This window comes from Somniosus microcephalus, chromosome 16, assembly GCF_052327205.1.
Source record: "Somniosus microcephalus isolate GS21.2 chromosome 16, FLI_Smic_1.0, whole genome shotgun sequence".
NCBI classification, from domain to species: Eukaryota; Metazoa; Chordata; class Chondrichthyes; order Squaliformes; family Somniosidae; genus Somniosus; species Somniosus microcephalus.
The window spans coordinates 66,771,549-66,784,982 of NC_141002.1; the positions used below are offsets into that span (position 1 = coordinate 66,771,549).

General features: G+C 43.8%; 1 protein-coding gene across 1 annotated transcript in view; it reads left to right on the forward strand.

Moving 5' to 3' along the window:
• The window catches only part of cftr (CF transmembrane conductance regulator), a 178,303-nt gene that overhangs the window by 138,186 nt on the left and 26,683 nt on the right, over positions 1-13,434 (forward strand). The window contains exon 16 of the mRNA XM_086009187.1: positions 2,357-2,394. Within this exon, the coding sequence (XP_085865313.1) occupies positions 2,357-2,394 (38 nt within the window). The remainder of the gene's footprint in view (positions 1-2,356; positions 2,395-13,434) is intronic.

Here is a 13,434-nt window from a genome sequence, read left to right on the forward strand (position 1 = left end):
ACCCTGACACTTTCTGAAGAGTGAGATACACAATAATTTTACCATTTTCAGGAAAACTAATCCTAGTATATTTGCACAATTGATTACACTAAAATATATCTGGAATTCCTCCAGTCTTGTTAGTTTTAACCTCTTTTTAAAAAGCAACTTTATTGGCTTCTTCCAACCCCACCTCCCACCATTCACACAGGCCATGCCCTCTTGGGGTTTGAAACATTTTGATCTTGTGCCGGGAACCCCTTTTAGACTGGAGGGTCGAAGACAAGCCAAAGAGGAGACCAAGCTATATTTCAAAATTTTTATGTGCACACCAAGCAGATCATTGGACCTTGGAGCCTTCTGATTGCTTCTTTCCAGCGGCAGTCAGAAGGCCCTGAGGCCACAGCCAAGTTCTCAGGCCTGCAGCTTTGCACTAATGTCCTCCCCCTTTTGCTGGCATTAGGCTGGTGGCATGTTATGGCGGTGGAGCAGGGTGGTGGATTTTTGGCCCCGTGATGTTTTAGAAATCAATGGATTGAAAATCAAGCAACTCTACAACGGGTGGGCGAGCCACTCTGCCGGTTTACCATCCTGCTGGCCAAGTTAAAAATGACTCCCAGTGCCTGTGATCACTTCTGCTCACTTCCCCCCCCCCTTCTGATTTGCGTTCCCCAACTCCTTGGAAAATGCCTTGGGATGGTTTGTTAAATGAAAGTTTGTTGTTGGTGTTGAGTGCACATGAGATACTCTCTCAAAAAAAAGACTAGATAAGCCAGTCAACCTGCAATGCCTCCACACACTTCCCTGCAGCTGTTTAGGAGCAACAATGGCAGAACCCCATTTAGATGCTTTCCTGGTTTCATTAATGGCAGGTGTTGTATGAACCTGGGCTACTTCAAATACTGACAGAAGTTAACAAGCAAAATATCATCTTTCATTAAAGAAGATCATTAATTGATGGAAATGTAGGTAACACTGATAACCATGCCCATTCTTATATTAATTTTACAATTAAAGCTTAAGTGCTTTTGTTACTTGGGCTAACAAAGCAAATAAAACAAGTATGCACTTCCTATTATCTTGTAGTATCAGAGAACAGTGAAATGTTGCATCACTGTCACTGTTAATTAATGAATTGCATGAAACAAATACTGTACTCTGGGATCAATGAGTAAAATGAAAAGTTCCCAGCAATCAACAAAATGAGGCTGTAAAAAAATAGGAGATTTTTAAAAGTCTTTTCCTAAAATAACATTACAGAAAATCCCTCTGTACAAACTCTGTGCCAGTAAATTGGGTATAACGTAGTGTATTCTGGAAAGATTTGGTCTGGGACTAAGCATACAATTGATTATTTTACAAAGCTTGTTGACAATAGATCATGCTCTCAGACTTAAGAATTAGGAACAGATCAGTTGGACCAAGAACACAGTTATAATAGTTCATCATTCAATTTCGTGCATGGGGCCAATGTTGATATTATTTGTGAGGAACAGCATAGCAACAGCATGAACCACTAGTGGTAACCAAACTGTTCTTCACTGCTGTTCCTTCTAGAACACCAGTGAGAACAATGAGAAGTGAAGGGAATAATTCTTTTAGGATTGCCTGCTCCACTTAGATAATAAGTACCACTTCGCAAAGGCCGAAATCTCATCTCATTCATTACTAAGAGAGCCTACACCTATTAATGCTTGGATTGGCTCATTGGTTCACTCCTGTCATGCACTCAGCATGATGCCCCTTTGTACTTGGTGCCAAAGACCCATTGATTTCAATATTAGCTTGCATCTGAACCAAGAGGCCTGAGGATTGATGGAAATGGGTCCTCGGGCCTCACCAGTATGGCAGCGCTTTCATGGGCAGCTTGCCCGAAAGAAGTCATTAATGTCAGGCTGCCTGCCTTGCTGGCAGAATCCCTCAGGTAAGTCCCAGGAAGAAGGGTTGGAGTGAACTACTGGGGTGCGGGGGGATATCACAACTCCTGCGGCTGTTGAAGAATCTCACTCGGGATACCTAAAATATGGATCCCATGAATTTAGCAATGGGACCAACAGTTGCGCAGACTGGGTGCAGGCCATTCAACTGCTAAACTGGTATGCTTTGCACCAGAAAGATGTTCTACCCTGATATCTGCAAATTTATTGATTTTTTTTTTTAAAGAAAATGTATTGGTAAATTATATTTTTTCCCCTATACTATGAATGTACAGGGTGCATTTTACTGGTAATTGCTAATACATAAAAGCAGTGCAAAATACGTATGTTCAATATGAGGCAAAAAACATTATTTTCTTGTGATTTGAAGAAAGCTTTCTGTGTTCTTTGATATAATGTGATGAAATTTTAATATCATCATCTTCATTGTTTCTCTGAAGGTGGCTGCCTCTTTGGTTGGACTTTGGGTAATCCATGGGTAAGTAGAAATGAGGCTTGCAATTTTGGGAACATAATCCTATCTATGTATTGTTTCATGGTCACATGTTATCAGCACATGACTCAGACGCAATAATCGTCCAGACTACTAAGAAAAAGTTAGTAGGACAGGTCCTTTGCCAGGATGAGTGGCTAATACAATAGAATGTACTGTTAGAAACTATTTTCTCAGACCAAGTTTTAATATTTTACTTGAGCTACTAGTAATCATTAATGCAAACCTCTGCTCTAAAATAGAAATATGGCCAGTTTGCATGAGTCATCCATTTCAAAGTGCATTTCAGGAAAGTACAGCTACTGCCTCCAATCTTGAGAAATTTCAATGAATTAAACATTTCATACATTGCTAACACACTTTGTTATGCCAGTGACATTCTCCAATCTGTACAAGTTCTAGATTTTTTTTCTGGTTTAATAAAAGGCTTCTATTTTAAAACAGCTTCATGCAGCGTAACACACCCAAGATCAACAGGGATAAATCACATCTGGTTTATTGTTCACTCTTTAATGTTCCTGTCAATTTGCATGATGACCTATTGTAATGAGTGTGCTTCCTGTTTCTAATCACCTTTCACCAATAAACACTTACTTCAGTTATTCTCAATCATTTACAATGGTCGCAATTGCCGCCTCCAGTTTTGGCTCCTTTTAAACCGGTTCATGTTTTCTAAGTTCTCCTGCATTTCTTTAGCTTAACTGCTTTCATACATATCCTTTTGAAGTCCCAACGTTCCTGGTTGCTGTTCGATCTTTCCAATAACTTTATTAATGAAAAAATACATGCACTCACAGACATTGAATTATTAAATGTTAAATATTGTGTTGTTTTTAATATACTGAGCCTTTCTTTCCTCAAGTGGACAATTTTTAATTAGCAATGTCCATCAGAGCGAATGAGGTGAATGCGCTACAAAAGCTAAAAGCTTTTTTCAAACCTAATTTTTAAATGTGTCAGATTCAGAAGAAAAAGTTTGAATTTGACCTTTTAAAAGCTCGGCTCTATTGACATCCAGTGGTCATTACACACGACATGTACAGAAACAATTAATAAAGAGTGTTCATGTTAGTGGAGGCAGAGTCTTTGAGCCCTTTTCTTTTAAATGAGTTAGCATTTGACTTTTGGCACAATGGTTGTAAACTTAGTGCAATCTGGCAAGTGACTTCAAAATGATTTCTCTTTTTTTCCCCCCAGTGACATTAATACTGATTGTGAAAGTGGCCCCCTGTAATCTCAGAAACAGATCAATTAAACATAAAATACGTATATAAGATATTGCACTACTGGCAGTGTGTTCCCAGACCTCACAAGCTGTGAATGAATTATGAAGGTTTCTCTCGTGAGTGAAAGAACAAGAACAATCTGTTCTGTGGCGATTATTGGGTTGAAATTTTAAATGGTTCCGGAACACAGACCCTTTTAAATGCTTTGCTGTATCATCCTAGAAATGTGTCTTTTAAGATGCCCTTGACTTGGCCGCTGGAGATATTTTTTTTAATAAAATGCTTTTGCAAGATAAAACAGCCCTTTTATGGTGATTTGATTCCTATGCATAAAGCAATCTTTTTATTTTCCATCTCTATTTTAGAAAAGAATCACCTTGAGGTGAAAGATATAAAAGGAGAAAAACGGCAAATGTTAAAACAGATAGGTTAACATTTCAGGTCGAGGCCCTTCGTCAGAGGTTCAGACACTTCTTCTTAGGCAGTCCCTCGGGAACCGAGGATGACTTGCTTCCACATTAAGAATGAGTTCGCAGGTGACTGATGAGTCCAATGCAGGACATAGAAACATAGAAACATAGAGATAGGAACAGGAGTAGGCCATTCGGCCCTTCGAGCCTGCTCCGCCATTCAATGAGATCATGGCTGATCTTCGTCTGAGATCATAGCTGATCTTACCAGTTCAGTACCCCGTCCCCGCCTTTTCTCCGTAACCCTTAATCCCCTTAGCCTTCAGAAATATATCCAATTCTCTCTTGAAAATATTTATTGAATTAGCCTTCACAGCCCTCTGTGGCAGGGAATTCCACAGGCTCACCACTCTTTGAGTGAAGAAATTCTTCCTCATCTCTGTTTTAAATGATTTGCCCGCTATTTTTAGACTGTGGCCCCTGGTTCTGTGCTCCCCGGCCATTGGAAACATTCTCTCTGAATTCAGCCTGTCCAGGCCTGCCATAATTTTATATGTTTCGATGAGATCCCCTCTCAATCTTCTAAACTCCAGTGAGTACAAGCCCAAACTATTTAATCTCTCTTCGTAGGTCATTCCCGCCATTCCAGGTATCAGCCTGGTGAATCGCCGTTGCACTCTTTCCATGGCAAGAACATCCTTCCGCAGATGGGGCGACCAAAACTGTACACAATACTCCAGATGCGGTCTCACCAGCACCTTGTACAGCTGTAGTAAGGTATCCCTATTCCTATACTCGAACCCCCTTGATATGAAGGCCAACATACCATTTGCCCTCTTAATCGCCTGTTGCACCTGCATGCTCTCCTTCAGTGACTGGTGCACAAGAACACCCAGGTCCCTCTGCACTTCCCCATCTCCCAATCTATTGCCATTTAGATAATAATCTACCCTCCTGTTTTTACCCCCAAAGTGGATAACCTCGCATTTATCCACATTATAGTGCATCTGCCACGTATCCGCCCATTCCCCCAACCTGTCCAAATCGCACTGTAGCCTCCTGACATCCTCATCAGAGCCCACCCCTCCTCCTAGTTTAGTGTCGTCAGCGAATTTGGAAATATTGCATCCAATTCCCTGATCCAGATCATTTATATATATTGTGAACAGCTGGGGTCCCAGGACAGATCCTTGCGGCACCCCGCTGGTCACTGCCTGCCACTCCGAAAACGAGCCGTTTATTCCAACTCTCTGTTTTCTATCCGCCAGCCAGTTCTCTATCCACGTTAATACTTTGCCCCCAATTCCATGAGCCTTAATTTTGCATGATAATCTTTTGTGTGGAACCTTATCGAAGGCTTTCTGGAAGTCAAGGTACACCACATCCACTGGCTCTCCCCCATCTATTTTACCAGTTACTTCCTCAAAAAATTCCAGCAGATTAGTCAAACACGATTTACCCTTTGTAAATCCATGTTGACTCTGTCCGATCCTTTCCCCATTTGTCAAGTGCTCCGCTATTTTATCCTTAATAATGGACTCTAGCATTTTGCCCACAACCGATGTAAGGCTTACTGGTCTATAATTCCCTGCTTTCTCTCTACCCCCCTTTTTAAATATTGGGGTAACATTAGCTACCCTCCAATCCACGGGTACTGTTCCCGAGTCAATGGAGTTCCGGAAGATGATCCTTAGAGCATCTGCTATCTCCAGGGCCACCTCCTTAAGTACCCTAGGATGTAGTTTATCAGGCCCCGGGGATTTGTCGGCCTTCAGTCCCCTCAACTTACCCAACACCATATCCCTAGAGATACTAATTTCTGTCAGCTCCTCCCTCTCATTAGTCCCTATGTTTGCCGATATTCCTGGGAGGTTATTTGTGTCCTCCTTTGTGAATACAGAACCAAAGTATGAGTTTAATTGGTCTGCCATTTCCTTATTCTCCATTATATATTCTCCCGAATCGGACTGCAAGGGACCGACTTGGGATTTTACCAGTCTTTTCCTCCTGATATACCGATAAAAGCTTTTGCAGTCTGTCTTTATGTTTGCTGCAAGTTTACTTTCGTATTCTATTTTCCCCTTCCTGATTAATCCCTTTGTCCTCTTTTGCTGTATCCTGTACTGCCCCCAATCTTCCGGTCTGGTGCTTTTTTTTGCCAGTTGATATGCCCTTTTTTTTAATTTTATGCTGTCCCTAATTTCCCTCGTTATCCACGGTTGAGTCACCTTTTTAGGTTTATTTTTATGCCAAACCGGTATAAACATGTTCTGGAATTCTTCCATTCTATCTTTGAATGCTTGCCATTGTCTATCCACTGTCAATCCCCCCAGAAACACCACCCAATCAATCTTACCCAATTCCCGTCTCATACCCTCGTAATTCCCTTTATTTAAGTTCTGGACCTTAGTCTCTGATTCAATTTCCTCACTCTCCATCTCGACTGAGAGCTCGATCATATTATGATCGCTCTGACCCAAGGGGCCTCGTACAAGAAGATTGCTGATAAGTCCCTTCTCATTGCACAATACCCAGTCTAAAATGGCCTGATCTCGAGTCGGCTCCTCGACATATTGGTCCAGATAACCGTCCCGAAAACATTCCAGGAATTCCTCCTCCTCAGAATTTTTACTAATTTGGGTAGTCCAATCAATATGTAAATTAAAGTCACCCATGATGACAGCTGTGCTCTTATCGCACGCTTCTCTAATTTCCCTTTTTATGCCTTCCCTCACCTCCATATTACTATTTGGAGGCCTATATATCACACCCACTAACGTTTTCCTCCCCTTGCTATTTCTCATTTCTACCCATACAGATTCCGTTTCATCCGAGTTAATATCCTTCCTTTCCATTGCATTAATCCCCTCCTTTACCAGCAATGCTACCCCACCTCCCCTACCTTTTTGCCGATCCTTCCTAAATATTGTATATCCCTGGATGTTAAGTTCCCAGCCTTGCCCACCCTGCAGCCACGTTTCTGTAATCCCAATCAAATCATACTTGTTTACCTCTATTTCCACAACTAATTCATCCACCTTGTTCCTAATGCTTCTAGCATTAAGATACAAAGCCTTCAGGCTTGCTTTTTTCACACTCTCATTATGAATTAGTTTGGCCCTTTGTGTTTCTCTCCTTTGCTTATTGCTTCTCACCTTTCTACCATCTATTTCTGACTTCATATGACTTCCCTCTTTTCCACTACCTAGGTTCCCATCCCCCTGCCAAATTAGTTTAAATCCTCCCGAACCGCCCTAGAAAATATTACCCCGAGGACATCGGCTCCCTCACAGTTCAGGTGTAGACCGTCCCCTTGGTACAGGTCACTCCTCCCCAAGAACTGGTTCCAATGCCTCAAGAATTTAAATCCCTCTCCCTTGCACCACTGCTCAAGCCACGTATTTAGCTTATCTATCTTACTCTCTCTAAACTTATTAGCTCGTGGCACTGGTAGCAATCCAGAGATTACTACCTTTGAGGTCCTACTTTTCAATTTAGCTCCTAACTCCCTAAATTCAGCTTGTAGGACCTCCTCCCTCTTTTTACCTACATCGTTGGTACCTACATGTACCACGACAACTGGCTGATCCCCCTCCCCCTACAGTCTCTGTCACAGGTGAGGCAGACGATGGTTGAAGGGGTGGGTGGGTGGGGTGGTTGGGTTGACGTGTGCTTGGCCTCCGCTTGCTCCCGACGAAGAGACTCGAGATGTTCGGCGCCTTCCCGGATGCTTCTCCTCCACTTTGTGCGGTCTTGGGCCAGGGACTCCCAGGTGTCGGTGGGGATGTTACACTTTTTCAAGGAGGCTTTGAGGGTGTCCTTGAAGCGTTTCCTCTGCCCACCTGGGGCTCTCTTGCCATGTCAGAGCTCCGAGTAGAGCGCTTGTTTTGGGAGTCTCGTATCGGGCATACGGACGATGTGACTCGTCCATCAGAGCTGATCGAGCATGGTCAGAGCTTCGATGCTGGGTGACATGAATCTTGTCATTCATGTGGAAATGACTTATGAAATAATACTGGGCAGCCTGCTGGTGGTGCTGTCCAGGGAGAGTATAAATACTCGGGCATGGGCCCAGCTTGCTCAGGCCATTCTTTTAACAGGAACTAGTGAAGGACACAACTAGACCTCCATGTTGTAAAACAGTTGATTAAAGCTTTGTTTAACGCTTAGACCAAGTGCCTAGTAGTTTTCTTACGTCACTGGGGATGTTGGCCTGAGCGAGAACACTGACGTTGGTGCGCCTATCCTGCCAATGGATTTGCAGGATCTTGCAGAGGCAGCATTGGTGGTACCTCTCAAGTGCTTTAAGGTGCCTGCTGTACATGGCCCATGTCTCTGAGGCATAAAGCAGGGCGAGTATCACTGCTGCCCTGTAGACCATGAGCTTAGTGCCGGGTTTGAGGTCCTGGTCTTCAAACACTCTCTTCCTCAGGCGACCGAAGGCTGCACTGGCACACTGAAGGCGGTGTTGGACTTCATCATCGACGTCTGCCCTTGTTGACAGTAGGCTCCCTCAGACACAGGGGGCCTGATGCCACATAGATCCGTGCAATCAGGGCCTTCTGGAGCAGGAGTATGGGTGTAGGCCAATTACGCTGGGCCTTTGCATACAATGTGAATTATGCAAATTTCCAGTTCATCTGTGCAACTGTATGGTGCAGAACGCTCCCACCAGAAATAGGTAGGACCTTTGTTTTAATCTGCTCATATGGCAACAGTGTCATCATTTAGATGTTAATATAATTTTCTGGCCTTTACACTAGAATTACATTGCATCAGCTCAGCTGAATCAATTGAACATTTAAAGTTGCTATTACGCACCTTTTAATACAAAGTTATTTAGAAAACTTTGTAGCTGAAGGGGATTTGGAACACAGGTGATTTCCATTTGCATTTATATAGCAGCGGAGGACAGAAGTGAGCTGGCCCTCCAGCTAGCCGGGTCCTACTCCCTCCCAGCCACTCATGCTCTACGTATCACACAGTGCACTCTCCTCAACCTCACACTTCAAATCCCCCAGCAGGATGTACCTGAGCTGTTGTTTTTCAAAGTTAGAGTTATTGGGTCGTATTTTCCGATGCCTACGGGTGGGCACGCGCTGTGTACACACCCATAGGGACATCAGAAATGCCGGTTTCAGGCATACGAAGTGCACACGCTGAAAACCGCTATTTCTGATCTGTCAGGGATGCTCTTGATGCAAGGTGTAAGGCCTGCTTTTACCAGCATAAGGGTTGAAAAAAATGTTTTTTTTAAAATTCACTGATTTATAATTTTAAAATACTTTTAAAAAAGGTAAGTTTATTTTTAGCCCTGTAAAAAACTTTAATTCTTTTTTTCAAAAAATTAAATTTTTGTTTAAAATATTTAATTTATTGGAATTTCAACTCATTTTAAAAATGTGATTTAAAAAAATAATTTAATGTTCTACTATGTTTTTGGGGTGATCTCCATTCATATATTTGACAGGTCTATCTGTCAAGTGTATGAAGGGAGATTCCCTTCTCCTATTGGCTCCCCATGGCCCATGTGATCCCAGGGACGCTTGCGAATTGCATGCGCCTCTGGGATACGTGGGCCCTGCACATTTCGAGTTTGGAGAGGCCCAGGAGCGGAAGTATACGCACCTCGGGAGCCCTCAGGTAAGTCTGTAGATTTTTTCCAGATTGGAGGCCTCCGCACGCAGGAAGCCTCTGATCGGAAAATACGGCCCAATATATACTGTGAGGTGCTGGCTTTCTCTAGTTCTCTGGTCCACAACTTAGCTTCACATAGAGATAGAAAAGAGGAACACATGTTACAAGCTGTCAGCCTTGGCTCAGTGGTAGCACACTCGCCTCTGAGCCAAATGGTATTGAGTCCAAGCCTCACTCCAGGACCTAAGCACAGAATCTCAGCTGAGAACCAGAAGTACAGTACTGAGGGAGTGCTGCACTGTCAGAGGTGCTGTCTTTCAGAAGGGATGTTAAACTGAGGCTCTCTCTGCATCTCAGGTGGACATAAAAGATCCCATGAAGAAGAGCAGGGGGTTTTCCCTGGTGCCCTGGCCAACATTTATCCCTCAATCAACATCACAAAGAGATTATCTGGTCATCTATCTCATTGCTGTTTGTGGAACTGTGCTGCGCATACATTCTCTGCTGTTTTTCTCTACAACAGTTTGGTACAAGCCTTAAGATGGGGAGAGGTCTCCTACTTCCCCATCTCCTGCTCTCTCAGTACACTTTATATCTTGGACCTCATGGGTTACCTTTTCAAAAAAGGTAAGAAGATGGTGCTTGAGGGAGGTCCTGCTTCTGTGTATGTTCTTTTCCTAATTATGCATGATATTCCATTGAAAACAGTGTAGAAGGGGTTGACACATTGAAATTGCAAGAAGTATCAGCAAGCTATATATAGTGGGTCTGATAATATGAACATGCATTATGCAGGTACATCAGATGGAATGATTTATCATGGGGAAAGCAGTTGAGGATGCTGGGGAAGGAGCAATGACTTGAGAAGGGAACCTGCTGTGTAGTGTATCCTACTCTATGGGAAGCACTCCAAGTATTATAAGACTGTGCATGGGAGTAACTGTACATGTCATTTATGCTTAATACAGCGCCGTTAACACAGTAAAACTACCAAAGTGCTTCACAGGAGCGTTATCAAACATAATTTGACTCCAAGCCCCATAAGGAGATATTAAGACAGGTGACCAAAAGCTTGGTCAAAGAGACAGGTTTCAAGGAGCGTCTTAAAAGGAGGAGAGAGGTACCGAGGCGGAGATGTTTAGGGAGGGAATTTTTCGCTTAGGGCCTAGGCTGCTGAAGACACAGCCACCAATGGTGGAGCGATGAAAATTGGGGATGAGCAAGAGGCCAGAATTGGAGGAGCGCAGTGATATCGGAGGGTTGTAGGGTGGGAGGAGGTTACAGAGATAGGATGGGGTGAGGCCATGGAGGAATTTGAAAACAAGGATGAGAATTTTTAAATCGAGGTGTTGCTTGACCGGGAGCCAATGTAGGTCAGCAAGCACAGGTGTGATTGGTGAACGGGACTTGGTGCGAGTTAGGAAGCTGGCAGCAGAGTTTACAGAGGGTGTAATGTGGGAGGCCAGCCAGAAGAGCTTTGGAATAGCCTTAATATAAGATTATGGTAGAGTCTCTTACCTTGGCACATCTTGTGAGATCATTAAACTTTTTAAAGTACTACATCCAAGTTCACTGAATTGTGCACTGGCATTAATGTGTTGCCAACTCCTACCATGCATCCTGAGCCATTTGTCTTGCCATCTGACAACCATCTGCAGGAAAGAGGACCTCGCTCCTCTGCTGCAGTTGCTGCAATAATATTTCAATTGCCCCCATCAATAAATCGAGACCCCCTGCTGCTGGAACAAGTATTTGTAGATGCGGTTGTGTTTTGATGATCTTGAATGATTCCCCTTTGTCAACAAAAATAGACATGCCCCTTTAAGTTACTGCAGGCCTTTAAGGTTCCCAGCAGCATGTGATTTCCCGCCCACTAATGGTCAGGCTCCCAATGAGTGGTGGTTATTCGCGCTGATAACTCATCCGAAAAATGCTAATTAAGCCAACCCCGGAAACATACATAGGGTCAGCACACAAATGGTTCAGCATGTGCGAATAACGCACTGTCCAACTCACGCCACAATGGAACCTGCACACGAAAATCAGGACCAGCGTCTCTACCCTAGACATTTTTTAGATGCTCGGAGAACTGCTGTGTATTTCCAATATTTTTGTTTTGATATCACTTTGAAGTTAACCTGTTTTGAGGTATAGTTATCTAACCTGCCATCTTCACTTTAAAAATACCACTTAAAAGTTAAATTTTCATAGCTGTTTTTCATTCCAATGCCAACATCCAAAATGGTAAACACATATTTAAAGTACATTTCTGCACATATGCCGTGTATTTTGTGCCATGAATGTTTTCCCTCTAGGACAAAATTGGACATGTTTGTGATGTTGAATAATTAAGGAAATTTAAGAATAATCAGGAACAGTTGGGGCCTCCATCACACTACTTCATAGCCTGTCTTTCACTCCTTAAGTCAAACGAAAAAGGCCATTTTTTTTTGTTATTCGCTTATGGGATCTGAGCGTCGCTGTCAAGGCCAGCATTTATTGCCCATCCCTAGTTGTCCTTGAGAAGGTGGTGGTGAGCCACCTTTTTGAACCGCTGCAGCCCATGTGGTGAAGGTGCTCCCACAGTGCTGTCAGGAAGGGAGTTCCAGGATTTTGACCCAGCAACGATGAAGGATCGGTGATATACTTCTAAGTCAGGATGGTGAGTGACTTGGAAGGGAACTTGGAGGTGTTGGTGTTCCCATGCACCTGCTGCCCTTGTCCTTCTAGGTGGAAGAGGTCGCAGGTTTGGGAGGTGCTGCCGAAGAAGCCTTGGCGAGTTGCTGCAGTGCATCTTGTAGAAGGTACACACTGCAGCCACGGTACCCCGGTGGTGGAGGGAGTGAATGTTTAAGGTGGTGGATGGGGTGCCAATCAAACAGGCTGCTTTGTCCTGGATGGTGTCGAGCTTCTTGAGTGTTGTTGGAGCTGCACTCATCCAGGCAAGTGGAGAGTATTCTATCACACTCCTTACTTGTGCCTTGTAGATGGTGGAAAGGCTTTGGGGAGTCAGGAGGTGAGACACTCGCCGCAGAATACCTAGCCTCTGACCTGCTCTTGTTGCCACAGTATTTATGTGGCTGGTCCAGTTAAGTTTCTGGTCAATGGTGACCCCCCAGGATGTTGATGGTGGAGGATTCGGCGATGGTAATGCCATTGAATGTCAAGGGGTGGTGGTTAGACTCTCGCTTGTTGGAGATAGTCATTGCCTGGCACATCTGTGGCGTGAATGTTACCTGCCACTTATCAGCCCAAGCCTGAAGGTCGTCCAGGTCTTGTTGCAGGTGGGCATGGACTGCTTCATTATCTGAGGAGTTGTGAATGGCACTGAACACTGTGCAGTCATCAGCAAACATCCCCATTTCTGACCTTATGTTGGAGGGAAGGTCATTGATGAAGCAGCTGAAGATGTTTGGGCCTAGGACACTGCCCTGAAGAACTCCTGCAGTGATGTCCTGGGGCTGTGATGATTGACCTTCAACCACCACAACCATCTTCCTTTGTGCTAGGTATGATACCAGTGGAGCGTTTTCCCCCTAATTCCCATTGACTTAATTTTTACTATGGCTCCTTGATGTCACACTCGGTCAAATGCTGTCTTGATGTCAAGGGCAGTCACTCTTTCCTCACCTCTGGAATTCAGCTCCTTTGTCCATGTTTGGACCAAGGCTGTAATGAGGTCGGGAGCCGAGTGGTCTTGGCGGAACTCAAACTGGGCATCCGTGAGCAGGTTATTGCTGAGTAAGTGCCAC